Below are 27,873 nucleotides of genomic sequence, written 5' to 3' on the forward strand. Positions count from 1 at the left end.
CACGGTGATACGGCTTTTATTGTCCCACTGTCTGGGCAAGCAGGATCTTGCACATGGCAGAGTTGGCTTTGTGTAAAGGGAGCTCACGTCCAGGAATGGTGGCCCGATTCCCTTTTCGAATAGTCAGGCTATGGTTTGTAGACGATTCAGATACTGTGAAGATCTCTCTGGCAGAAGAGGACGGGAAGATTAAAAAGAAAAACAAAACACAGAGAGATATGAAAGCCTGGCATTTAGAATCAGTCGGATGGTGTCAGCTTAGCCAAAGACCAAAAACCTCTGCTTCTTTGCAGAAAAATCTCCTTATGCCCTCTAGGGGGAAGGCAGGCAATCTTGCCATACAGTATTTCAAGAAGCCCCAGTAATCTTGGGGACCCACATCTCCCATGCAAGAAAATTAAAATACTGGTGGTCACTAGAAGGCGCGAGGAGCTTTTTCAAATTAAAAAAATAATAATCCAATTTTTGCTTTGAAAGAAGAGATGGGGGAAAGGACCCAATCCCTCTTTCCCCCTCATGCCAGTTCCCAACCTGCAAGTGATATTTGTTTCGCATCCCTGAAGTGCATGGAAGCCTTTCTCTGGGGACAAGGTTGTCTTTCATCCCAGCAAAGGGCCCTTGCTTTTAAGCTTGAATTAGCCCTGGGAACCCTGCCAAGGGTATCAACCTCTGATGTCATGCAGAAACACAGAAACCAGCTCTGGGTCTATTTATGTCAAGAGGCATCCATGAAAGATTTATCAGCACAATCACAAGGGAGCAATGAGGTTCTCTCTAGTGGGAAATCAATCTTGGCACAAGATGCAGCCGTTACAGTGCCACAGAAAGGGATTTATCACTATAGCACTGCAAGAGATAAGCTGGCCTTTTGTTGTGGTGAGTGGGGCTCCTTTTATGGTCCTTTGCTGGCGTTGCCCAAAGCTTTCCATTAACCTCCAGGTGACCTTCTGTGGCTCTAAGAGCACCTGTTTGAGTTCAGACAGTGGGCAAAGGATTTGTTACTTCTTATTTACCAACAAGTAGGGTGATAAATAATTGTCTCTCTGAAGTTAAAGGTTCTTTTAGCATTACTTTGCTCATTGTTTTTGCATTCCATGCTGAACTCCCGCTAGGATTCCATCAGAGCATAAATTGGTCCCAAGGATTTGGGACAGATTCTACTCCTAACAACATTAAGAGCAGCAAACAAAGTGTGCAGATGGGGCATCAGTGTGCCCAACTCAGTCATTTTATTCTTTTTAAAATGTTGTTTTGTTTTACTTGACTTCCATCTCAACTTTCTCCGAAATAATGGTTAACAATAATAAAACAGAAAAACGAATATAGGTGTTCCACCCGCTCTATTCGGATGGATAACTGGTGGTCTGTGGGTGGCATGTAGACCCTCCCAATCCCAAACATGCCCCCCCACACTCCCAGACCCTTCCTGCCCTTCAACATTTACAGAATTATTTTTAAGTAAGAAATTTGGCTCACAAAATCTCTTTGTGTTCTCTGAAGATGGGACTTATATTTCCCCATGTTCTGAAACACACAGACCGCCTCATTTTTTTGAAAGTGTGCTCCTCAAGGGCACAAGGGATTATTTCCAGTTTATACAAACTGGAACAAAAATAAGGGGGGGGGACATGGGAGCAGAGAGAGCTGTCCAAGATCCAGGGATGGGCACTCGCTGCCTCCAGGCCTCTGGCAGTTGCCCAGCCCTGCACCACACACTCAAGGGCAAACTGCAATCCGTTCAAGCTGTCTCGTGAGAATAACTGTGGGTACATGTGTTTTCAAGCATCAGTGTATTGAAATGCACGCCTAATATTGTTAGGTATTTAGTAGGATGTATACATGGGGGATTGGTTCCAAGTCTTCCTTGCAGATACTGAGAAACGCGGGTTATAGTGAGCACTATTTTAATAGTGAATGCTATACATAGCGTGGTCCTTGCTTCCCTCTAGTTGCCAGTTGTGGTAATGACATTGTGGAGATGAATTTCTCTAAGATGTGCTATACATAGTGTCATCTCTGGCTTCCTCTAGTTGCAGCTTCATCTTTAGAAATATATTTTTCTAGGATTTGTCTTTTAATACTTTTAATATTTTCCAAACTGTGGATAAGTGAATCAGTGGATACTGATCTTGCACATAAGAGGGCCCTACTGTACACTTAAAAACAAATGCTATTTATGAAGCTGTGGAGGCTCTTTCGAAGACATATTTACCACCAAGGTGGCATTTCATTCTTATTCTCTTTTTCATGAGAAGAAGCTAAGGTGAAGTTGGCCTCATAAGTCCCCTTGAAGGAGGAAGGGGAAACGTGTCAGCTGAGCTGATGTGCCCCATCTTGCCACAAGTCTATGGCAGTGATTTCACTTTGCTGCCACCACAGTGTGGCAGAGCCAGGGAGGCTGATCTCCTTTCCGGCCCAGGCATTTCAGCAATGGAATAACGGGCTCCTTTCTCTTGCAATCCTCCAAGCGGAACGGGGACAATGAAATCTGAAAAGTAGCACTAAGCCAGGGATGACCAATTGTATGCTTCAAACTGTATACTGCAGTGAGCAAGCAAAAAAGGCAGTTTTGTATTACTAAATTATATTTCCTTCTCCACTGTGTTGGTTCTGTGATAGCTCTTCTGCATAACATTGTGATGGCTATGATGTTCATGCATGCTTAAAGGTGCAAAACTGGCCCATGCGTGTGGCCATAGTTGGAGACAGTACTCATTCTAGGATCTCCTGTGTACAAGCCAGGATGAGTCATGAGAAAGCTATGAGTTGTAAAAGCTGCTGAAATGTTATTCTTATGAATGTTTAAGATAATCTTGGGTTATATTCTAGAGCTAAGAAAGATGTTGTTCTTGAGAATTGTCACTTACCTGTAAGAGACCTGATCCTCTGTAAGCTGGAGACACATGAGCACAGGACTATCAAAAAATTTGGCAACAGTATTAAAACTGGTGGCCATTTCTGCCTCTGTTTGGCTTTTCACTGTGGCTTGATAGAATGGGGTGTCCAATTCCGCTTGGAAATCAATGGTCAAGGCACCTCTGTAATGGGATAAAGAAAAAACACCAGCGATGCTTTCCAAGAATGTTGACTGGGCATCCTTGGCCGTGATCAGCTACGCCACTGGTTCTTAACCTTGGGTTACTCAGGAGTTTTGGACTACAACTCCCAGAAGCCTTCACCACCAGCTGTCCTGACTGGGGTTTCTGGGAGTTGCAGTTCAAAGGCATCTGAGTAACAAAGGTTAAGAACCACTGAGCTACGCCATAGCTGCTACGGGACTTTGGGGTTTGCTGGGCAACGTGTTCTCCTTGAAGAGTGTGAGAAGAACCATGATGGCTAGTCTAGGATCCTAGATATGACAGTGGCTGGCAGATGCTTATAGGAAGTCCCCAAGAAAGAAATGAGCACAACGGCCATCTCCCATGGTTGTTTCATACCAACGGGTGTTCCCAGGGCAGAGGTACAATGCCTCTGAGTCTGGAGACCTACAGCCACCAGGATTACCAATCAGCAAAACCCTATGCTGAGATGGTAGAAGTTAAGCTAAGGTGACTTGAGTTGGATACTAATTGTGTAAGATGAGACCCAGGGCAACACAAGGGCAGAATATCCATTAATTTGGACATCCTGCCAACCTAGTTGTGATTAATAGTGCTAAACTTTATTATCTCTAGATCATTTGTGAGGTGCCTGCCATTCCATTCATTGAATTGGCTATAAAAGACAGTCTGATAGCAGAGGGTGAAATGTCATGGATATCCTCAGAATGTTAAGTTCTTTCTGTGTGAGAGGGTTGAAATTGCTTGGTAAAAACTTATCTTCTCTCTGGTATGTCTAGCTCTATAGATTGGCTTTAGTTTATCTATATTAGTGGAAAGTTGCTCTAATTCTAGCTAGGTGTGAGAGCTAGCATGGTGTAGTAAACAGAATGTTGAGCTAAGACTCAGGTCCTGCGTTCAAATTGCCACTCAGCCATGGAAGCTGACTTTGAGGTAGTGATGGCTAACTATTACTACTAACTATTCACATGCCTCAAAAAAAAAAATCCATTTATCGTCAGAAGCAATATTATGACCCAGAACACACAGCTGAGGTGTGGAGGAACAAAGGGCCAGATCTTTGGAAGGTTACTTTTTTTTTTTTTTTTTTTGGAATATAGTCTGCGGAATTCCACAGTTATCATGGGAGATTCTGGGAACTCTAGTCCAAACTGCAGAGTAACTTTTCAAACCTCTGATAAGTGCTGAGTCTCACGCATCACCTTCCACCATTTCCCTCCTATTTCACTGCTTACACGGCCTATTTTCAATGGTTGGACCCCACTGAAACACTGAACAAAGATTTCCCCTCCACACAAATACCTTGAATTTGTTCTGCTGCATTGTTCTGCAGCATGTTTTCGGTGTTGAATTAGATTTCTCTCTTGTTAAAACTGATCCCCAAGAGCAATCAAATAAGCAAAGCAAAGCAAGGCCGTCGTTAAACAGCACTCATCCTTGGCAAGAGAGGAAACTACACAAATGTCCTCGTGGCCTGTGGCCAGCATTACTCAGGGACTCTGATTTCATTATACAGGATGAAAGGGGGGGAAAAAAAACCAAAATGAAACATAAGGAGGCCTTGTTCCTGGCTTCTTTGAGCCGGTGAGTTAAAGAGCCTTCTGATACGGAGAAAGGGCTGACAGTGGTATATTTGAAATGTTCATTACACTTGGGCAATATCCAAAGTCTGTGACAAATCAGGCCTCCGTTAGACTGGTTCCAATACTTCGTGAGGCTTCCCTTCAAAATGACCCAGACTGAAGCTGAATCCTACATGAAACCTCACTGACATGTCTTTTAGATTTGGTTTCCATGAAGCCACTGAGGAAGGAGGGGAAGAGAGAGCGAGCGACGGAGATGAGTAACTGATAGGTCTGCCTTCTAGCCCCATGTTCCCCATGGGCTCCCCAATTCCTGTACTTTGGGGAAGTCTGTGATTCAGATCATTACAGTTGTTTCCTCCCCCTTTTGCTCAGGTGTTCTACAGCAAACGTGGGCAACTTCCAGAGTTTGTGGAGCCCCATGTACTCATCTCTGTACCCTAGAGCTGTGTTCCCCAACCTTGGGCCTCCAGATGTTCTTGGACTACAACTCCCAGAAGCCTTCACCACCACCTCTGCTGGCCAGGATTTCTGGGAGTTGAAGTCCAAGAACATCTGGAGGCTCAAGGCTGGGGACCACTGCCCTAGAGGACCTCCCCTATTCTTTTTTCTTTTCCTACTAAAAATGCCCCCCATCATGGTCTTCGTTGGTCCATATTTTTAATTAAAAGTTTTAATAAAGAGAGTGTTAGCGCCCTCCCCAATAACAGAATGTACTTCCTAAAAGGCACAAGGCGGGGGTATAGTTGTTGTTTTAATTAACATTATTTCCTGGGTAAGAGGACGGGGAGGGGTGGGAAGAGCAGGACTAAGGGGCAACATTTGCTGCATGCAGCTCATGGTTTGCCATCCACCGACCTGTTTTCTACATCAAGCAATAAGTGTTTCAGTGTCAACTTCTGTGTCCTTCCCATTCTTCTTCTCAGATATTTTTAATCTAACTTTCTCAATCTTCTAGCATTGAATTATTTTATTCATGACTGTAACTTTATCTTTACTACCATTTTACTTTCTTAGTGTTTGGGATGTGTCTTTGTTTATGGGTATGTTTGGTGTTTCTATCTGTTCACTGTGCAGGACTAGCCAGTGAATCCATCCTTCTTTCCCCTAGTTAGGAAAATAAAGTATTTGAAATCAGATAGGTATGTATGTATGAACTTTAATTACCATATTATATTAATATTATTTCCTTTTGTGTCAGGGTGTGTCTTGATTTGCTTTTTTCTTTTGCAAAATGAGATCAGAGGTTTTAGATTCCCTTTTTTTATTCCGTGCTTCTGTCACTAGTTTAATATTATTTTTCCCCATTAACCCATCATTACAATGATTGCTATTAAATTCTAACATTTTCATTATTTCCCAACTTGTCTCCTGAAATTCCTTCCTCAATAAATTCCCCATTAATGCATTTCAATGCATTGATCATTGTTTAAAAGAGAAACTGAGAAGGAAAAACACAGTATCACGTATGTTCTTTCCTGTTCGTATAAAACAAAACTATGCTAAGTTAGAAAAAAACCTCTGATAAGTGTGACTTCCATTTTTTAAAACCAAAGGCAAATTCCCACTAGCCACATCTTGTAAGTTCTCTGTGACACAGCAAAGCTTGCATGCCGGTAGAACTTTCCTGCCCCATCCTTGCTGCACTGGCACAAAACAAGATTTGAAAGACTAGGAAACAAACAAGAAAAAACTTTTTATGTTGCTTTTATGTAGCTGCTGCCTTTAAGAAAACAAGCTTGAAACTAGTTCATTCTCCCTTTGTTCCAAGAATTCCCATCATCCAATTTTTAGCTTATATTTTTTTTGTTTTCACTGAGGGAGGGAAATAGAGACACATACCTTGTTTTGATACCTGTTTTGAATTCCTGCTCCCACAAATTCATATTGATATCAGCAGAAACATCCAAGCCAAGCCCTCCTTGAAGAGTAATTATGGTTTGGAAACCAGATTGAAGTGGGATTGCCTACACGGCACAGTAATAATCAATTATTCAGAGTTAACCCTGACAATACACCTACGAATATTATGAATAGTGTGGTCTTACACATTCTTATTCAAATCAAGTTCTGCCTGAGTTCAGTGGGGCTTACTTTAAGGCAAGTGAGTACAGGAATCCCATTTTCTCCATAAAATCCATTTGTATAGACCATGGCACTATTCATTACACAAAATTAAAACTGCTTTTTCATTCATCACTTGTCTTCTGTTAAATCTGTCTCCCTCAATCGGGTGCTCTTCTGTTATGCTGAACTTTTAGTCCCATCATCCCTACTCAACCTGTTGGCATGCTGGCTGGGGATGATGGGAGATGTAGCCTAGCCCATCTGAAGGATACTTGGTTGTGGAAGGCTACTTTAAACCTTATAGGTCAGGTTCCATTCTTAATACAGCAAATAAATACCAGTTAAACAACAGAACCCAATTAAATTACATAATATGTCACACAGTGCATGTCTTCCAAGAGTGGAAATTCATCACCACTTTTAGAATAAAATAGGAGGCTAGAATAATCAAGTCTCCTATGACAGGAAGTTCTACCAATATGAATCTACAACAAAATATGTCCTACTCTTTATAGCCACTAAATATGGTAGCTCGCAGAAAACTGATTCAAGGATAAATATTTAAGGGTAAGCAGCAAAGCCTCTCACTAGAACTTAAAATGGCTAAACTGAGGTAATTGCACTTCCATTGTTATCACAAGAAGACAAGATCTGCTAGAAAAGACAACAATGCAAAGAACGTTGAAAGTAGTAGAAAAAGAAGAAACTTGAACATGAGATGGATTGACTTCATAAGGTGGGTGACACCTAAACAGGTCTATTAATGACAGGACATTCTGAACATCATGAATTCATAGAAGTGACTTGATGGCATATAACAAAGCAAACATAAAGAAGCTCATAAAGGAGAAAATGTTCCTATAAATTGCATTCCCAGTGCCCACTGGCAACTGGGAAGTTTATTCAGCCACACCCTGTTGCCATTCAAGAAGTGACTAGTAAAGGGTAAAGGGTCCCCTTGACAATTTTTGTCCAGTCGTGTTCGACTCTAGGGGGCGGTGCTCATCCCCGTTTCCAAGCCATAGAGCCAGCGTTTGTCCGAAGACAATCTTCCGTGGTCACATGGCCAGTGCGACTTAGACACGGAACGCTGTTACCTTCCCACCGAGGTGGTCCGTATTCATCTACTTGCATTTGCATGCTTTCGAACCGCTAGGTTGGCGGGAGCTGGGACAAGCGGCGGGAGCTCACTCCATCGTGTGGATTCGATCTTACGACTGCTTGGTCTTCTGACCCTGCAGCACAGGCTTCTGCGGTTTAGCCCGCAGCGCCACCATGTCCCTAGCGTGGTGACTATGTAGTCAATATTTCTAGACCAGCCTCACTCAACTTATTGCCTTCTAGACTTAGAGGATTTCAGTGCTCATGGATTAGGGAAGCTGTAGTCCAGTATGTTGAAAGGTCACCAGGTCAGTGAATGCTGCCTCATGCTGCTCTCGCTAATCACCCTAATGTCTCAATTTGCCAACTTTACAATTTTTGAGATTTTCAGTTATAATAGTTCAACAGCCTTAAGAGGAACAATGTTTGGCTCAAAAATTGGCTTACACCCCTCACAAAATCATCTCGTTGCTCTGCTCAATGCCATCAGCATCTATAGCTAACGGAGGAGGCCTACCTGTTGATGATCCATCAGGAGCACATTCCCTTTGATGACACTTGTAGGTTCTAAGGAGCTCATAAGGACCTTTGACATGAGGTCTGCATAACCTTCAAAGAAAGCCACCGGCCGCAACTGGACATCAAGCAAAACTGCGGACATGCCAGCCATGAAGTCCTCTTCCTCATCACCTGGGTTACCTCCCATGAAACCTTCAAACCCCTTTGCTTCAATGGCTACCTAGAACACACACATAAGGGCAACGTAATGCACAAAGCTACCTTCCTCCTTCTGTAACAGTGGACCACCATTTCAGAACATTTAGCTCTTTGCATGTAACTTTCTTCTCCTTGTATAAATCCTACTTCCAAACTGCCAGCAGCAGATTCTTCTGTCTCAGGAAAGGGAGAAGGACACAGCTTGCTTTGTGCATCCAAATAGCTTTTGGAAAGAAACACAGCTTTCTTCCAAACTGGTCCCCTCCAGAGGTTTTGGGCTACAGTCGCCATTATCCTGAACCACTGGCTGTGCCAGATAGAACTGTTGCGTTCTGTAGTCCAAAAGAGCAGATACACACTGGGCTCATTCCAGACAATGTCGCAGCTGATTTATGTTCTGTTAATCTAAGCAGGAGAATTAAGCACATGCTTTAAACTCCTTAATGCTGGCTAGATGATATTTAGAGCTGAACTTGACAGTACAGTTCACACATCATTAGAAGTACAGCTCCCATCAGAGGTAAAAGACTATCCGTTTATTCAAATACAAGCTTGCCTCAGTCATTAAACAATGCAGATTCATCACATCTCTGGTTTTGAAAGATTTGTATATCTGGAGAGGAAACACTGTGAGAGGAGGAAATATGCATTTCCTTTGACATGAGAGCTGACTCCTAGAGTATCTGTTCATTGCATTATCGGTTGGATCTTTGACAGCAATTCAAGGGCATTTGGGGACATCTCAGAGCCACCTTTGTGGGAAGAGTCGACCATTTCATGGAATCTTGGAATAGATGGAGATTACTTTAAAGGAAAATTAAAGTTGCTCATAGTAGCTATCAGGAATTATCTCTAAAGCCAAATTAAAGTTGCTCATGGTAGCTATCAGGAATTATCTCTAAAGAGAAGCTGGGAAAAAGTCTTTAGAATGGTCTTAGACAACAATAGGAGAACAAAATACAAGCAGATAAAGAGAAGAAAGGTGAAGACCTGAGCTGCTTGGAGTTGGTGGCCATGACTTAGGATATTGAAGCTGGTGGTGCTTTTTCTCAGGATACCCACGTCTGAGAACAGCAGCTCCAGACCAAATGTAGAAAGTGAGTCACTGGTGACTGAAGGAGAGAGAAAAGAGACGTCTGTATGAAAGCCTATCAGGTATCTTTACAAACACACACAAACACACACATACATGGACAGAAATTAATGAACTCATTTTTAAACACTTTCATACACAAAGGATAATATATAGGAATAGCCTGAAATTGTTCTGGAAGATGAATAATATGAAATGTCAAGGGGAATCTTTACTAATACCTTGTACCTTCATTGAAAAACATTGTGTTTGAGAGGAAAAAAGAGGCGAAGTCAATCTTCCTGTCTTTCATGTTTGGACTGTGATAGGTCATTCTCATGGAAGTCAATATTTGATGCTGCAGCCATCAAGCGATTAACACGATGTGTAACCCCACCACCACCACCACTTAGTACCTCGGAGCCCTTCACTTTAAAGAGCGATCTTGAACAACAGTAGTTCTACTCAAGTCCCTTAGCAGAGGGGTCAGACCCCTATAAGGTTCATGGGATGCTGCCCCCTCTACAGCAGCTGTGCATGCAGTGCATCGGTCTGCAAAGAGGAAGCTGATGTGCGGACAACTATATCTGTCTAGGCCACTGCTTTCCAGGTGGACACACAACATACAAAGGTGCAGGGGGTGCATGTGGCACTGAGGGTGAGATTATGTGGTGTGACCCCAATCATGCACTGAAATCAGCGATTACAGTAATGCCCAAACAGGACTAATGTCTAGAGCAAGTACTGTAAATGAGTCACTTTAGGCTTGTAGACGGAAATATTCACAAGTTCTAAAGGTCTGCTATTGCTTAAATCCGATATTATCTTCCAAAAAAAAGCAGTATATTTTAAGAATATTTATTGTGCTTTCTTTTTACTGTATATATAGCTATTTTATGCCTCATGTGAGCAGAGGCAGCTTATGTGACTTTCAGCAAGCAGCAGAGTGCCTCAGCACCTCCAGAAGAAGGGAATGGTAAACCAAGTCTGAGTAGTGGCTTATGGAACATCACCACCATCATCATCATCCCATATAAAGTGAATCACCAACTCTCCCTCTAATCCCCCATTTCAGCCATACTTTATTTGAAACAGGTTACCTGCAAGCTGGATAAGCAACAGGATGGAAAGCCTTTCATAACAAAAAAAAAAAAAAAGCCCCTCTGCTGGGTGACATCATCACCCTTCAGCAAACACAAGTTATGCAATAGGATTTAGTCCTAAGTATCCCTCAGTGTGCAGTGCTGGAGAACTGACCAGAAATACTGATATTCTTGAAGATGCCCTTGTCTTCAAGCAGCATCTCTAAATAATTAGGAGGAAAGGCTATCAAGATGGCTGACATTTATTGGATTATTTGAATTATGTCCGTCTGTGTCTGGGATTAAACAACACACAACTGTGGTATTCAGATACTCTAGTATATCTTTATACCCAATTGCCGAATGAAGCCTTTTCTGTGTAAAGGACTATACATTTATTTTTCCAGGAAAGTAGCGATGTCAGTCAATTGCAACAAAAATAACACATGAGTCCTGTGGCACCTTTTAACACTAACTGGTTTTATTTGGCATCGGCTCTTGTGGGCTGCAGTCCAGGATATATTTGAATATATCTGAATATATCTGCAGTCCAGGATATATCTGACTGAGCCACAGTCCTTGAAAGCTGATGTCAAACAAAAGGCCAGGGGTTCTTCAGTTTTTCTAAGGGAAGATTTAAAAGGATCATATGAACAACAGTTACCTGCCAGTGGTCCAGAGAAGGAAATGGAGCTGCCAGCTTCAGAGGAGAGGAAGAAGTAATTATTTATTTGTGGATCTTTCAGAACATCTTTGATAAGCTGCCTGGGGGGTGGGGGACACAGGAGGGAATGATGTCAAAATGGAAATGGAGCAGAAAACGGATGCAGACCGATTGCGCTGACATGTGAGGCTGGCTCCTCTGAGAAAGGAGGGCTGCCATTTTGAGAGGATTCATTTCCACATTTTAAGAAACAGTAAATGCTGAGAAGGGGGCACAGTTCTCTTGTCCCCACCCTTATCCCTTTCTGAATTCAGAAAGTATGTCAGGACACCATCTGGAAAGTAGGAACAAAAAGAGGTTGAGAACACCAGAGAAAAGAGACCCTCTTGTGGCTAGCATCATCCAACGACCTCCCTCCCTCTCTCCCTCCCTGGCACCCTTGTTCTCTCGGTCACCATACTAAAGCCATGTGCCTAGTAGTCAGATCTTCTGATTCCTGAGCCTCTCCTCAGGACTTCGCCACCGTTTGTAGGGCAGAAGAGGTGACGAGCAGGCAGATCGCGATGAAGGTTGCCTGCTTGCACGTGTGCTGTCCCCTTCGCTGAATGAACAGGCTAAATAAATGAAACTTACACTTGATAGAATTGTAGAGATGAAAGCATTCCCCAGGGCCATTTAGTCTAAACCCCTCTGTCATATTCCATTCAATATTACTAACACAAGTATTTCAGTCACATATTCAGTTCAGTCATAACGCTAATAATAATCAACCAAAGTATGCAAATGGAAGCAATTACAATGTGATTACCATGAAGGCAATAACAAAAGAATAAACTAAACACCAAAAGCATAAATTAAAGCATACATTAATACATAAATTAATTAAGAACTGCTGGATAGCTCAGTGGCTTAGGCATGTGGCTGCAGGGCCAGAGGCTGGGAGTTGGATTCCCCGCTGTGCCTCCTTGGCAGGGGCAGAACTTGATGATCCATTGGGTCCCTTCCAGCTCTGCAATTCTAACACTATTAAGATTATTAAGCAAAGGAAGAAATATACAAAATGAAGTGAATGTAAGGGTAGCCCAACACTTCTGTCTCCCCAGTACAACTACCTTAAGAGCAAATGCTGTGGAGTCTTATTAGATATCTTAGCTACAAACCCCCAATCTCATATCCCCCTTTAAATGTATAACAAAATTTTGTGTCCATTTGTTGGTATTTGGAGCTGCTCCATTTGTCACGAGCAATCAGAAACCCTCCCTTCTGCTTCTAAAAACAGGGAACTTTTGATAATGAACAGGGTCTAACTCTGATTTATGATTCTGGCTTGTTTGCAAATGCATAACTAAAACTAACCAAGGTTTCCCTGGGTGCGAGCTGAAAAAGAGAGAAGAGAACTAGTGAGTTTGCAAGGCATTTCCTGGACATAAAGCTAAAAACAATGTTAAGCACTGATTTAAATGGAATTTGTTTTCAGAAACTGTTTATGACAAGGCTCAAGTTTAGACTAAACTTACTGTCATGAAGAGCTAATCCTATCAGACAGTTTAGAAGGGTGTATAGGTAAAGGTTCTGCTTGACAATTTGTCCAGACATGTCTGACTCTAGGGCGCCGTGCTCATCCCCGTTTCCAAGCCGTAGAGCCAGCGTTTGTCCAAAGACAGTTTCCGTGGTCACTTGGCCAGCGCGACTAGACACGGAATGCTGTTACCTTCCCACCAAGGTGGTCCCTATTTATCTACTTGCATTTACATGCCTTTGAACTGCTAGGTTGGCGGGAGCTGGGACAAGTGACGGGAGCTCACTCCATCTCATGGATTCGATCTTACAACTGCTGGTCTTCTGACCTTGCAGCACAGAGGCTTCTGTGGTTTAACCTGCAGCGCCACCATGTTCCTTTTAGAAGGATGTATAGTTTATGCTTATATTTTTGGTTACTACTATCAAATGAGACAGGTAACATCAGATTACTTGGAAAGAACATTTTCTTTGGGAGATTTGTGCAGGAGAAGATGTGAAGCTACACCAAAGTAACACTGGATAGCATTTAAAGGTAAATGTATGATGTCCTGATGATGGCAATGATGGTGATGGTGTTGACTGTGATGACGATGTAGGACAAGGATATTTTTACCTGGTTGGATGATGACGGGAGTGTACAATGCCTTGAATTTTTGACAATAGAAATCTTGACATTTCTGGTTCAAGTTCTCTTGTGGCCAACACAACATTGATGAAGTCCATTGGGGAGGGATTGTTCTCCAGCAGGATTTCTGCAGCAGCCAGCCTTGAGGTTTTCTGGTACTGTCTTCGGGTTTGATGGAAAATGTGTTTCATTGCCATTTTAACCTGGAGCCAGAATACAGACACTGAACACACATTTGAAATACTAATTTAAGTTAAGATTAGAAATCAACAAAAGATTATTCTAAGGCAAAACACTTTTACTGTGAATTGCAAGTTTTACATGTGAGACAGACTAGTGCCCTCCTGCTAGTTAGGATTACAACTTCCAGCATTCATGACCATAATGACAGGAGCTGATGGGAGTTGAAACCCAAACTATCAAGAGAGCACCAGGTTGGGGAAGGCTAGTATAGAGGGTTTCCACTTAGTAAAGAATAGTCAGTCATACCAACATCTGTATTTTGAGTTGCATAATCTTGGGACTATGCCAAATGCTTTTCCCCCAAAACAGTGGCTCCTTGTAATAATCCATGTTCAACCAAGAGGAGCTGAAGATGGTGGAGAAGAAGCAGGAATCTTTAGGCCATGGCCAGGGATGGGAAGGAAATTAGGACTACAGTCCTAACTTAATTTAATATCCTCATCTTGACCTCTTGTTGTGCCAGCATATGGGCTGGGTCCCTGGGCTGGAGGAGCTTTGGGTGTGATGTAACTCGGCTCTCAGCCCACCATTTCTCCACTCCCCAGTTGGTTGGCTCTTTTGCTAGCTGATCAAAGCTTCCTCACATGTTCTGCTGGTAGCTCTCTGAGACCAGTGTGGCCAAGAAGGTTCTGCCCATTCCATACTCCCTACAGCTGGTACATCTCTGATTTTGGAACTGGACTGCCTGTGGGGAGCAACTCTCTCCATTTTCCACCTCCTGGCATCTGGCTGCAAGACAAAGCACGCCTTGCCTGGAAAACTGGTGCATTTAGAAAGGCCTAATGTTGTGTCCGAAAAAAATAAAATATAAACAAAAGCACACTGGAATTTTTAAAAATTGTGAGAAAATATGCACAACCAAAAAAAATACACAGACATTTTTTTCCATCAAGTGGGAAATGCATTCAAAAGGTAGGCATTGTTAATGCACCCCACTAGCCCCTGTAATTCCTGGCACAGAAACATCTAGAATGTTTCATTAAAAGATTGCATTAAAGGGCAAGCTCTTTTGTGTTTGCGTAGCCAGCGGGTCTCATACCGTGCTTGAGATGTGCTCTGCGGAGTACCTCTGTAGAGCAGAGAGCGCTGTCGCTGAGACTGCGGCGGAGCCCTCCTCTGCGTAATGGAGGAAAGTGGGGATAGATTCTGGGAGGAGAGTGGCTTTCAGGGACAACAGGTAGATCACCTTCTCTGAGTCTTTCTTGGTGCTTTTCAGCCTCCGCAGAATAGTCTCCATTTTCAGTCTGACTTCCTGGTTGATTTCAGAAAAGAAAAAAAAACAAACTACAGAAAAGGGCTTTCATGTTGTCAGCTGTTTTGTAAAAGATACCTAGTGTGGTGCAGCAAATAGAGTGACAGACTAAGAGTCAAGAGGCCTGAGTTCAAATTCCCGTTCAGCCATGGAAGCTCACTGGGGATGTGGAACTGGTAAAACTAGCCCACAAATACCTCACTGACCTTGAAAGCCTTTTTAGGGTTACTGTAGGTCTGTTCTGACTTGGCAGCACATAACACCAAATACTACAAAAACTCACATACAACAGTCCTGGAGAGGGAAGAGTTAAACCAGAGAGTCTATCCTAGTTCAGGAACACCAAGGTGTGTAAACAATTCCCCACTCCTTTATCTTCCCTCTTTCTCTCTGATTCAAATTCAGCATGTTAGATCCTACAGGTTGCATCTTCTGGAAAAACACCTCAGCAGAAGGACAATAAATTAACTTCTTGGATTTACATTGAACTTATGGTACATGTGTTTTTGCCTGTGTAAGTTCTTTGTGAATTTACACAAGCAGTGCTAATCAAAAAGAACTGTACAACTTGTTTTGATCTTTCCAAATACTTAGTGAGGGCCTCTTTTGCTCTGACTACATAGTATTGGTTTTCGATAGCGACGTGGGTTAGTGGCTGTGTATGAGTGTTTCTAAATCCCTTTGCTACTTTTACCAAAAGCCTCTATTTTAATAAAGGTGCTACGAGCCATAATTGAACTCTGAAGGAACAGAAGGGGGATGTGCAATGAGCAGAAGCAGAGGAATTTGGTTCACCTGCAGTTCGCACAATTTCTGGCGACATAACTTGCCAAGGAGACTGCCTGAAACAAGATTTCCAGTTTCCCAGATAGCCGAGTCTAATTTCTTCTCATTTAGTTTATCCTGAAATAAACAGATAGACTGGTGATAGAAAAAGTAAATACAGGTGAACATGCATGTATATGTGTGTGAGTGAGAAGGACATTTGAGGAATTCCACTTTAGCTGATTTTGCTATGATCTGTTCTTCACCGACATATGAATGAATATGTAATTAGCCTTCAGATTTTGTACCTCTGAAAAATTTGTCATACAGTTCTAAAACCAAAACATGCATTTGAGAAGTACAGATTTTCAGTGATAAAAATGGAGACAAAAGAGATCAGGTACGATTTGTGAAGAATGTAACTTCCTGGAAGGAGATGAAACGGAAGGAGATGAAACCTGGGTTTTATCATGGACATATATCCTTCTTAGATTTTGCAAAGTAAGCTTTCTTGGCGGTGGCTCCTCACCTCTGGAATAATTTACCCCCTGATATTCGCACGGCTCCCTCGCTGGGTATTTTCAAAAACCAACTAAAAACACTGATGTTTCGGCAGGCCTTCCCCTCAATCAACTCCTGATCTTTCCTTCCTCTCCTTTCCCTTTGTGTTTGTTCTAGTTGTCGAAAGTTGAAAGCTTTTCTTTATGTGATACTGTTTTTATTTATATTGTGGTATTTTTTTGTTGTAAGCCGCCTAGAGTGGTCCTAACCGACTAGATAGGCGGGATATAAATCGAATAAATAAATAAAATAAATAAATAAAAATATATCTTTAAATGTGAGTTTCCATACATTTTTTAAAAATACAGGTTAATTAATATAAATAATATAGGCTTGTGAATGATCATGCATGGAACAGACCATGATTGAAAACAGACTGATTGACATCCATTCTGCTGTTCGTGAATATGACAGGGAGTGAGTAAGTGGTAGACTGTTTGACTGACAGACTTTTCCATAGCCGTTATAATGGCTCTTTAGAAAAACCAGATCCTTCAGTGGAAAGAGCTAAGTATATTTGTCCTGCAGAAGGTGAGAGTAAGAAGAGGTATTCTTATATCTCTTATTTGAAGGGCTCTCATGTGCAACCTGAAGCAGGCTTGTCCTGTTTCCCTAGAAAGCCGAAGTAGAACCAATGTGTGAAAACTACAGGGAAACATATTTCAACTACATTTTAGAAGCTTCCTAGTGGCACAAGCTGGAAACATGGCAGGCCCTTGCTCATGGGTGGCTGGATTGTATTTAGAGGCCAGGCAACTATCTGTCACGAGTGGAGTAATTCCACCTTGCATTGCAGAGCCAGCTTTGTGGAGAGATCTGACCTCCAAGTTTTCTTCTGACTCTGAAATTCTTTGTGGTGCCTCCAGCTGGCAGGATGGGGTGCTGATGGGGAGTGGAGGCGTTGGCCTAAGAGAGCAGTCTGGCTTGCAGGTGCAGATTCGGGATTTCTTGATTGTGGCACTGAATGCTGACTTGCCTAATTCATGGCTATGGATCCTTCTTACAGCTTGAGAGTTGAGTTTGAACACCAGCACTCAGCCAGCAATGTTTTGCTGGAGCTACCTCGGGCATTCATCTGAGGGATTAGCACTAAGCTGGTGTGTGTGCATTTGTGAACAAATCCTAGAAAATCCCTAATGTGTATTCCAAGTCTATTAAAAGCCAGACTCGTCTCTTGCATTGTTATTTCCTCAGAGCAGCATCATGTGGTTCTCCTCTTTCGACTTCACAACAGCCCTATAAGGTAGGTTGAAGCTGGATTTCCCATAGCCAAAACTTTCATTCATTCATTCATTCATTCATTCATTCATTCATTGATAAAAAGGGATATAAGGCTGAAAGGAACACCCAAACATGACAAGAAAACAGAAGTGGTTTCTACTTACTAGCACCAAATGCAGAAGCTCCTTTGAAGGTCGAGGAGACAAAGCAGCAGCATAGAGAAACTTCTCTATCAAAGGCGCTTGCGTTTTGTTCCCAAAATCCAGAAATTCAGACAGCGCTGTCAAACAGGCTGTTGACTGGGCAGCTACTGCAGCTTCAACATAGAAGGGGCTAGAAGTGGGGTGAAGTGAGGAAGAAAAAGGATAAGTGGTATAAGCTGTTGTGATGGGCCTATGGGCCTTCAAGTCTGAACCAGCTTATAGCAACTCAGGGCCACTCCTCCAGTTCAGTTCATCCGTTTCCATGGCCAAGTGGGGATTTGAACCCAGGCCTCCTGAGTTCTAGTCCATCACTCTATCCACTACCCCACACTGGGTGTCTCATCTATACAGTACCTTTGAGGGGTGGGGGAAAAAATGAAAGCTACACAGCACTTATGATTGTGTGTGTGGTATTGCACACCAAGCCCACCTTATAGGGCTGTTGCCATTTACAGACCTGAGGGAAGCCAGTACACATCAGAGGGAAACAGTCTAGTGGAGAGTTTTGTAATAAAAATGCTTATGTTTGATAGGTCATCATATCTAGAATGGAAAGAAAATAAACTCTAGCACAGAATGGGTATTGGACAGAGTGGTAAGCTATATGAAGCAGCTACTTTGCAATTAAAAGGTGACAAAACTTTTATTACTTCAGATATGCATTCCTTGAAGTCTATATGTCTGTGCAATCAGTCTGCAAATGAAGCCTGTTTTCTACCTCCCACAGACCCATCCTGAAAGAAAGACAAGCTAGTTTGAAACATGCACAGCTGGGGGAATCTTGTGATAGAAAATAGACATGGGCTATTCGTATTTGTATCTCCAGGGATAAAAACATGACCTGTGGTACCCCGGGTGTCGCAGGGGCCCAATTCCCTTTCCCCAGAACTGGCTGGCCCACTCACTGGTGTCTGTGTGGCACTGGGAACCTTTGTTGTTGTCAGTGTGCCAATCATGGCAGAAGCCCAGCCAGTTTTCCTCACCTCCCCACACAGCTGACCACTGATCAGCTGAGCAGGGAGACTCTGCGTCCAGCCCCCCCACACACACCAGAGAGAGGAATATGATTAGGGCATGTCTAATAGAGAAAGCTAATGTCATTTGCATCTAAGGAAATTCTGCTTCTCATTGTAAAGATAGCAAACAATTTGGTTCAGTTTTCTGAACTGTGTTTTGGGCCAGACATTTCCTTGCTGACATTCATTACAGAGACTGTTAGGAAAAGTTTGCAGTTCTGTGGGCTTCCTCAGCTTGGTGGCTTCCTGATCTACACATCCCACCATCCCCTTGCTAGCCAATGGCATAGCGTGTGAGGGGCTACAGGGGTGTTTGCCCCGAGTGCAAAATTCGTAGGGGTGCATGGGCTGCCCCACTTGGTGCACTCCCGCAGCTGCTCCCAGTTCTCCTTTCCCCCCCTCCTGGCAGTCCAGGTCTGAGCCACCAGGGGCACTGAGCCTGCCACTGCCACCAGTACGGACCTTGAGCAGCTCCATGGCCACTTCATGGCACCACCCCATGGGCTTCTCCCACCCTGCCCACGTGTCCCCCCACATGCCCCCCTATGCATTGCATCACAAAGCTGGCACATGATTTGTACCCCGCAATACTTGCTGTGGGTGCTGCCAACCTACACTACACCAGTGTTACCAGCATGGCGTCCTGAGCTAGAATCACAGCACGTACCGTGTTATGAACTGGACGTGCTTATATGGTCAAGAATATATGGGGTCTAAAAAGAAGAAAGCCATTATCTTCCCAGTCAATTTACTTACATCATAGATTCTGGAGCTCCTTTTAAGAGCAGAAGAATGTCCTTCTTCTTGGCATCACGCAGCATCTGGACAACTTTACAAAAATGCCATGTCGTTGATGCTCTGGAGAGATTGATTTTCAGCTTCTTTTTAGCATGTGTTTTCAAATATGTTCTGAGCTGGGAATAGCAGTGACAATATTAATACAACACCTGTCCTTCATAATACTGATTAATTTATACCACGTTTTCCAAAACTGCAAGATATGTAAAGGAAGCATTATGGGGTAAGATCTATCAGAATAATTCAAAATGCTTAAGATGCCTTAGCATCCACAGCTGATATAAAAAAAATTAATTTGGTATCTTCTAAGAGACAACATTGAAAGAAGCTGGTCCAATGAAAGATAAAACCTATTTTAATTCTTCTATATAAAAATATAGCTATACCATATTATTTGCAGCTCTGAAAGCATTGTATTCTTTGTGTAAACGGTGATAAAGGGAATGGAAGATCTCATTCCAAATACTGCAGTTCCTTTGTTTGCTTTCATCACTCCAAGCCCAAATCCCATTCTTTTCCAGAATTAATAAGAGCAATTGCCTAAAGGGGTTCTCCGTACAAGAGTCTCTGCATTGCACAGCCAGTTGTGCATCATCAGGTGATCAGTTGAGTGATAAGGAAAACTCACCATGCGACTGTGATATTATTATTTTTCTCAATTGGATTTTCACCAAGATCTTTTCACCCATTATGATAATTCTTGGGATGAATCTCTGTCCTGCAGTTTAATTTAGGATTTTGGTTAACCCAAATCAGCCTTGCCAAATCTGGAACCCCCCAGGTATGTTGGCCTACAACTCTCAGCATTTTAGGTTGGTGTAATATATGTTGGATATTGTAGTCCAACATATCTGGGTGATGAAAGAGTAAGGGAAGCTGTCCAGATCCTATACAGGAGTGTTATTTCCACTCACTGTTGGGCATTGGGTACAGATCCTTTTGGCAGGGTCATTGGCAATATTGATGGGTTGAGGTTTTTGCAACACTGCAGCCAGGACATCCTCAAGATTCTTCCCAGATAATTCCTTGGGGCCAGGCACTTGAGTCACGAATTCAAGATGCTGCCTGAGGAGAGAGAAGGAGGTTACTGATTTGGTTACTGAAAAAGGGGGTTACATCCTTGTCTCCAACCCATTCTTGCTTCCGAGGCGATAGGCAATACTAGTCAAGGTATCAGATGGATTGACTCCCTAAAGGAAGACACAGACTTAAGTCTGCAAGAGCTGAGCAGGGCTGTTGACAACAGGACATACGGGAGATTGCTTGTTCATCGGGTTGCCATAAGTCAGGGGTGAGTTGATGGCACATGACAACAACGAGTCCAAGCAAGAAAAATAGATGTGGAGCCAACCCCCACAAAAAACTGGCATTGACAACATGTAAAAATGTATACCTCGTTAGAGAAAGAGACAAAGATTTAATGTTATAAAGAGTAATGCAAACAGATTTGTTCCCTACTGGATCAATCATCACAGAACTGACCTAGATGCGATATTCACTCCAGTAGACGATTTCAAGGTAAGAGAGATGATGTGGTTTTCCTCAGACAGGATAGACTTGATGAGATTTCCTTCCAAAGCATAATGGATTTTACTTGTGGGTTGCCACAGGACTCCAAAAATCTGTGGAAGAAACAAAATGTTACTCTGCTAAATTTTGGCTCTGACGGTGGTGTTTCCATGGAAGAACATTATAGTTGTGCTTGTTTCTGGACAGGTTATAAAATGGTTCTAAGTTTTTTTCCTGACTGGTGTGAATGTACAGTATCTGGATTTGGTTGAAAGACGTTTCACAGTCCAGAATGGTTGACTGGTTCTTTAAAGGACCAGTGATCAAGATGTGGTACCTATATTTTTTTTGTCTGGGAGATGGCAGGTTAATGGCCTGGAAGGGCTAATGGATATTTTCTTGCATTATTTTTTTAAAAAGCAGTGCAAACAAGTTGCCCATTAACCTCCTGGTGTTAACAAACAACGAACCTGGCGTTAACAAATATGGAAAGGAAAACATCATAATACAAGGCAGGAAACCTTGGTTTACAGCTTACTTGTGGTTTTAGCTTGCCTAAGTGCCCTAAGTCATAATTTCAGCTTCAAACATCAAAATATGCTATTCTTTCCACTCTAGTTTTACTCTGTTATGTGAGGTGAGAAATTAGCAGGAGCAACTGTAGTTGATTAATCTTGGATTTTTAGCAAGTGCTTTCAGAGTGGAGACATAGATTTTAAGGTGTGTGTGCATGTTTTAATTGACAAGATGAAAAACAAGAGAAGATACACATATATTGACTTGCTTTGTTAACGACGCTGAATCCAAATTTTGGTCCCACGCAGCTGTGTAGGTCTTTTGTCTTCAGAGCAGAATTCTTAGATACTGTATATGTAACTTGACAGCTTCCAGAAATGTCCTCCTAAGAAACACAAATTGGTAAATTATGAGTCAAACAATAGGTGCAGCATTAACCCTGTATAGCTTTCTACCTCAGGCATTCCAACTATACTATATCAAGGCATAAATCTGGGTGTGTATGCTGCAGTTCCAAAATGAGATTCTAGTGGGCTGAATTTATTTTACAATCCCAAGTTCTTCCAAATGTTTCCCAATTTTAACTATTCTTATGTGAAGTACAGAAGTGCTGTATATTGATTTGAGGAAATGTGAGTGTCAGCTCTTCTGAGTGCAGAAGAATTTCACTCATCCTGCCATTTCAACTGGAGATCCTTTCCCACCTCCCCAACTTTGACCACGGGTTTTAAAATACTTCCTTCACAATTTTAAGAGAATGAAAATGGAGGATATATCTGATCAGAGCCTACCAATTAAAAAAAATCCCATTGTATGCAAGTAAATCACACTAGAGTAGACCCATTGAATCAATAAGGGTTTAGTGAGTCAGCTCCACCACAAATTCAATTGATTCAAATGGGCCTACTCTGATGGTGACTTATGCTAAAGTAAGTCACAGCTAGAGTAGGCCCATTTGAAACCATCAAACCTATGAAGGAGTCAGACTCACCAAATCCCTATTGGTTCTAGTATGATTTACTATATTGAACAACAGGATTTTAGCTATTGAAATAAAAAAGTAATAGTTTTAATTGTCATATTTTATGTGCAATATGTAAAATAATTTTAAGAAAAGATGAAAAGCACTGGGTTTATAACTATACCTTTCTAAGGATACCAAGGTTCCAGGTGCTATAACGTTTCCTACCAAAATTAACGAAGCTCTGCATGGTATCCTAGCAATATAGTAGTAAATTCTGAAGTACAGGGAATCATTTGGACAATCTTATAATCAGACCAAATGGAAGCTTTGAAAAATGAAATAAGGGGTGTTGGTCTGGATCAACTCACAAATTCTAGCAGGTTTGATCACCATTGATAGCAGGTCTTTTGTAAAACTAATAGGTTTTAATTATCTATTCAAAATTCTTTGCATTTCAACAAGCATAGCCATTAATTGTATAATTGAAATTAAATTTTAATTGAATTAAAAATCAAAAATCAAAACAACAGACAGAAGATGAAGTAGACTTCTCTATGAAAGCTTACCGTACATTAAAAAGTATAAAAGTTAGTTTTTAAGGTACCACCACATGTCCCCCCCCCTTTCCTTTTGTTTTCACCTATAATACTTGCACAGAATAACGGCTACCCATTCTACATCTAGAATTATATACTTGTGCTGGATATAACAGTTTTTATTCTGTCCAATCAAGAAGTCCCACTGCTTCAGCCCTGTAAGCTCTCTGGGCCTTGGCTCTACCATGGCATTGACTGTACCTCAGTCACTGTCCCGGAGTGTGCCTGAAGTTGGAAGAGGCTGATAAGGCCTCGCTTCAACTCCAAAGTTAAGGCGTTTCCTGTTTTTTCCCCATAGATGCCTTCAATCTGCAAGGAAAAGCAAATATTTAAGGAAGAGAATGCTCATGGAGTTGAGGAAAGAGTTAACAAGGGGCACAAGAAAGAGGTACATTACATAAAGCTTATGTCTGTCTAAGTCATGTGAGCTTCCTTTTCCTTAGTTTGGGGTTTTAAGTGTTTGAAACTAAGCATCAAACTAGATAATACAGTTAGTTCTTCATTAGAAATGGAAGTATGAGGTTGCTTCATTTTACATACTGCATATTAGTTTGCATTTGTTCTACACTTGGTCAGTGGGACTGGTGGCTGAGTCATGGAGCTTTGAAGGAATTGGGTACCTGATGGGAAGCATTCTAATAGGAGGAAACATGCATTTCATTTTGCCTCTTGCAAAAAGAAATCTCTCTCTCTCTATCTATCTGTATACTTATTTGTATACTTATTTGCATATTTATTTGTATATTTATTTATTTACCACCCTTGTGGATATCATGAGTGCTTAACCAATGCCTTGTTGCAGTGCACATGCCTTTATAATGGTAGGGAAAAGCTTTAGGAAAAGCAAGAAGTCTTATTCATGTTGCTGAACAGACTTCTTATCTGTGTCAACCTTCCACAATTGGCTGCCTTCCAGTTGTGTCAGACCACAACTCCCAGCCACCATGGCTACCAGCAAGGATGAGAAGTCATGCTTAGAAGCAGCAGCAGTACAGTGGGAGTGGTAACCAAACACATCTGAAGGGCACCAAGTGGGATGAAGCTGTTCACTGAATTTTATATGTGTAATAAGGATTGAAAACACTGGTGTCCTTGAAAATAATTTATCTGATGTATAGCATTAAAGGAGATTGTTAGATGGTTGTTGTATTGTACAGGAGAGAAAAGTGCAGTCATCACTCTGATCTTTGTCCTCCTGAGCTTTCACTGACTAGATGATACAGATGACTGGTGCTGTACTAGCAGTATAGGAGGAAAAGAAGAGACACGTGGAGCAGACCAAGGAACTCTTTTGGCCACTAGTCTCTACTCGTGTTGAACACTGTGTTTACAGCCAGATGCCAAGCAGAGGCCCATAAGCAGCTGTTTCCTCCTGTATTAAGGGCCAACCATTGATACTTATGGTGGCTGCTTACATGTAAAAAAAAGAGAGAAAACACCTAATTTAAAAAGGGGGGGGTGAAAGAGGATAAATGTTGGGGGAGGGCCAACTTTCAGGTCTCTGTTGTCCCTCCTTATGGCTTTTTATCTTTAAATGTGACTTGGATGGAGGGAACCTCGAAAATAAGGTTTGTTCTCTGGCAACTCTTCAAACAGAGAACTGTCATCTCTGACAGAGGACATAATATGGCCACCCTACCACTACAGGTTCTGGATGGAGTTCCATCTTCCTTTGCGCACTGGCAATGACCATAAGAAATTGTAGTGTTCAAACATTCTTGTGCACAGGGAGGCTGAAAGCCTTGCATGAATCTGAAGCTGGATGGAAAAGAACTTTATAAGCATGCGTGAGAAAATCTTAACATACCTTCCCTTTATTCCAGTGAAGGAAAATCGGCTGCTCCACGTCTCTGGCATTCAATGACAGTTTTACAGATTGATACTCATCAATATTTTGACTCTTCTTTTCTTCCATATCACTATGGCCTCGTAGGTCATGGATCTAACATTCCCAAAACAGGCAAAGGAAAACAGGGAGGTTTCAATCCTACTCAGATTATAGCTGTTTAAAGTCAACATTGTTCAAGAATTGGTCTGAAGGAGACAATAATATATCCATTTTCATTATATTTAACTATACACATGAGGAAATTTACTTCTTTGAACTAACATTCAAAGAATAGAGGGATTCTGGGAGTTATAGTCCAAAAAAGGAACTTTCCCCAACCTTGACAGAGCTAAATTTGGGCCCATTGCGTCTTATGGAGTAGAAGGCATGGTAACTAATGGGGTGGGGGCATGACATCAAGAAACAGGACTCTCTCTCTCTCTCTCTCTCACACACACACACACACACACACACACACACACACACACACACACACACACACAGAGAGAGAGAGAGAGAGAGAGAGAGAGAGAGAGAGAGAGAGAGAAGGAGAGAGAGAGGCAGGGAGGAAGAAAGAGATTCAGTCTCATACTCTTTATTTGTTCTATAACTCTGCTGAAGAACAAGATGGTGCTGCCTTGCCCATTCCATGTAGAGAAGTCAGCTTGGACTGGCAGTTGAATCTTACATTGACACTGGTGGCAGGCTAGCATCTGCATTTGCATCTAATTTAGAGGGTACAAGCCATGGGTGAGATACACAGTTCCATCATCCGATGGAAGCAGCCAGAGGCTCAAGAGGAACAGCCAAGGCTTGCCATTATTGCTCCTCAGCATCTGCTGTCCAAGTCAGCTGTTTTGCTTTACCTAATAAGGCTGGCCATAGAGTGACTATCCCAGGTGGGTCTCCTGAAAATAACAGAGCAAAGACAAAAGGTCGGCTGAACCACTGATATACCTATAGAAGCTTTGGGATAATGAGATGTATGATTTGATTAAAGTAACCCACAGTGTTTGTCAATGTGGGGATGCCATTTTCTTCCCCAAGAGCTTAAAACCTGGACAGGCCCAAAGCACCACTGACTTGGATTTGAAGAAACTGCTGTGTTGGCTTGGTGGGATTCCTCCACAAGAGGTGCACATCAACCGATGCTTCGGCCTTGAACTTGCTTCCTCCCAAAGGCAACCTTGACAGATAATTTATATGGCCATCCAGTGTGTACCGGTATTGATATAGGATTCCTGACTGGAAAGAAGGAGTTTCCAGGGTTTCTGTAAAAGAATTCTATGTTGACATCATTTGAAAACATTTCAATAAGCTACTGAATTACAGCAGCTATGCCACATGAAAAACATGAGGTGGGTTTGTAGGGCGCACAGGATACCAGGAGCCTCATCCCCAGGCTGTGGTAACACTTTCCCCACACATCTGACACTTACAGTTCTGATGTTAATTTCAAAAGGAGTAAGAAGACATTTACATGTTTTGAAAATTCTTATCAAAAACTGACAGAAACAAAACCCTGGGCCAGAATGCGATGTTCCAATACGTTGGGTTATTAAACAGGTCTGTTGTTTTGTGTAACAAGACCGGTTTGAATGCTCCTAGCAATCTAATAGTTAAAATTCATAACCCCTCCGAATTAGGGATTCGGGTTTATAATTCTGCCAAAAGTCCACATTTTGATCCAAACATGGTTAAACAATTAAAAAAAATTGATTTGCACCAGTCATTTTGTGACTATGAAAATTAAGTGATGTTTAATTTGTTTCCCTGCTATTTAATGTTGCATTTCTTATGATCACAGAGTTGTTTACAGAGAAATCCATCAGAGACCAAGTTCTAAACCCCATAATCTGAAACAAGAGGCACTAAAGAGCTGCTTCCAGAGGTTCGTTTGTCATCCGTTGCCATGCCAATATAGCGTACATAAAAGGGACCAGGAATGTGAGCTTTCTTAGCCCATCCCTCCTTGGGTTCTGCTCGCTAAGCACAGCTCTTAAGAGTCCTGGAATGTCAAATAAACCCCTTGGATTTGAGGATTTCGTGCAAAAGTTACATTACAAACAGATCAGTCAGCCCCATGCAGTTTCCTCCTCTGCGGATCTCTTACCTTTTGCCGCAATAGGAAAGAGAAAGAAAAGCAGCCAACAGCAGCTTGAAGCGGCCTGAGACTTCATGGTGTGACTTGGGTGGGCAAAATCGAAATGCATGGAGGGATGGACAATCCAGCTGGGAGGGTGCAAAGAAACTAAACAAAGCCCCTTGTGCAGAGAGATTCACAGGATCATGTGGGCAGCCCTGACTTGCTTCCTATCCCCAGATTACACATCACAGGGAAAGCAAATGATTAATCAGCAGGAGAGAGAGGGAGAAAGAGTATTCAAAAGGCTGGAATGTCTACCTGACATTTCCTAAAGCCCTGAGGACAGAATAATGTTGTTCCAGATAATATTTTGAAGCTGATCTTGGGAGTTTGCTTGCTTGTGTAAATTTCATGCCTCCTGCTCCTCCCTCCTTCTCCTCTCTTTTAGCAGTTTTCACTTAAAGGCTCAGTGTTTTCAGCCTTCTGAGGATCAGGTTACTTGAAGAGGCAGCTGGAGGAAAGGAAAAAAACAGGGCCTTGTGAAGGAGCTTCCTCCTGAGTGAGGAAGGGCAGAGAAAATGTATTTGTTTATTTATTTATTTACTATTCCATTTATATCCCGCCTATCTGGTCAATTACGACCACTCTAGGCGGTGTTTCACTTTGTGCCCTCTTAGGCTCCTGTGCCCATGGACTGAATAGCTTAAGGAGGAAACCATTCCGGGCAACAGGCTGTGAGGCTTGGGGGACAAATGTGAAATCTTTCCACACGTTGGTTGACACAGACGGAAACAGGCAGTGCTTTTAATCTCATGAATCCGGAA

The 27,873-nt window shown here is 42.2% G+C and overlaps 2 protein-coding genes across 3 annotated transcripts in view; both read right to left on the reverse strand.

Moving 5' to 3' along the window:
- Positions 1 to 27,453, reverse strand: LOC110073674 (microsomal triglyceride transfer protein large subunit). The gene is made up of 18 exons (XM_072995235.2): positions 27,077 to 27,453; positions 26,047 to 26,234; positions 24,943 to 25,077; positions 23,337 to 23,444; positions 21,844 to 21,960; positions 21,033 to 21,172; positions 20,465 to 20,615; positions 19,509 to 19,666; positions 17,698 to 17,866; positions 15,782 to 15,889; positions 14,774 to 14,986; positions 13,480 to 13,694; positions 11,346 to 11,446; positions 9,518 to 9,639; positions 8,328 to 8,549; positions 6,485 to 6,609; positions 2,868 to 3,038; positions 1 to 167 (listed from the first exon to the last, which is right to left on the reverse strand). Exons 1-18 carry the CDS (start codon positions 27,174 to 27,176, stop codon positions 17 to 19), a joined length of 2,694 nt encoding a protein of 897 aa, XP_072851336.2. The 5' UTR covers positions 27,177 to 27,453; the 3' UTR covers positions 1 to 16.
- The window catches only part of TBATA (thymus, brain and testes associated), a 32,943-nt gene continuing 32,504 nt past the window's right edge, over positions 27,435 to 27,873 (reverse strand). For both annotated transcript variants that reach the window (XR_013544005.1, XR_013544004.1), the window contains exon 10: positions 27,435 to 27,560. The gene's annotated coding sequence lies outside the window, so the exon portion shown is untranslated. The remainder of the gene's footprint in view (positions 27,561 to 27,873) is intronic.

This window comes from Pogona vitticeps, chromosome 3, assembly GCF_051106095.1.
Source record: "Pogona vitticeps strain Pit_001003342236 chromosome 3, PviZW2.1, whole genome shotgun sequence".
Classification (NCBI taxonomy): Eukaryota; Metazoa; Chordata; class Lepidosauria; order Squamata; family Agamidae; genus Pogona; species Pogona vitticeps.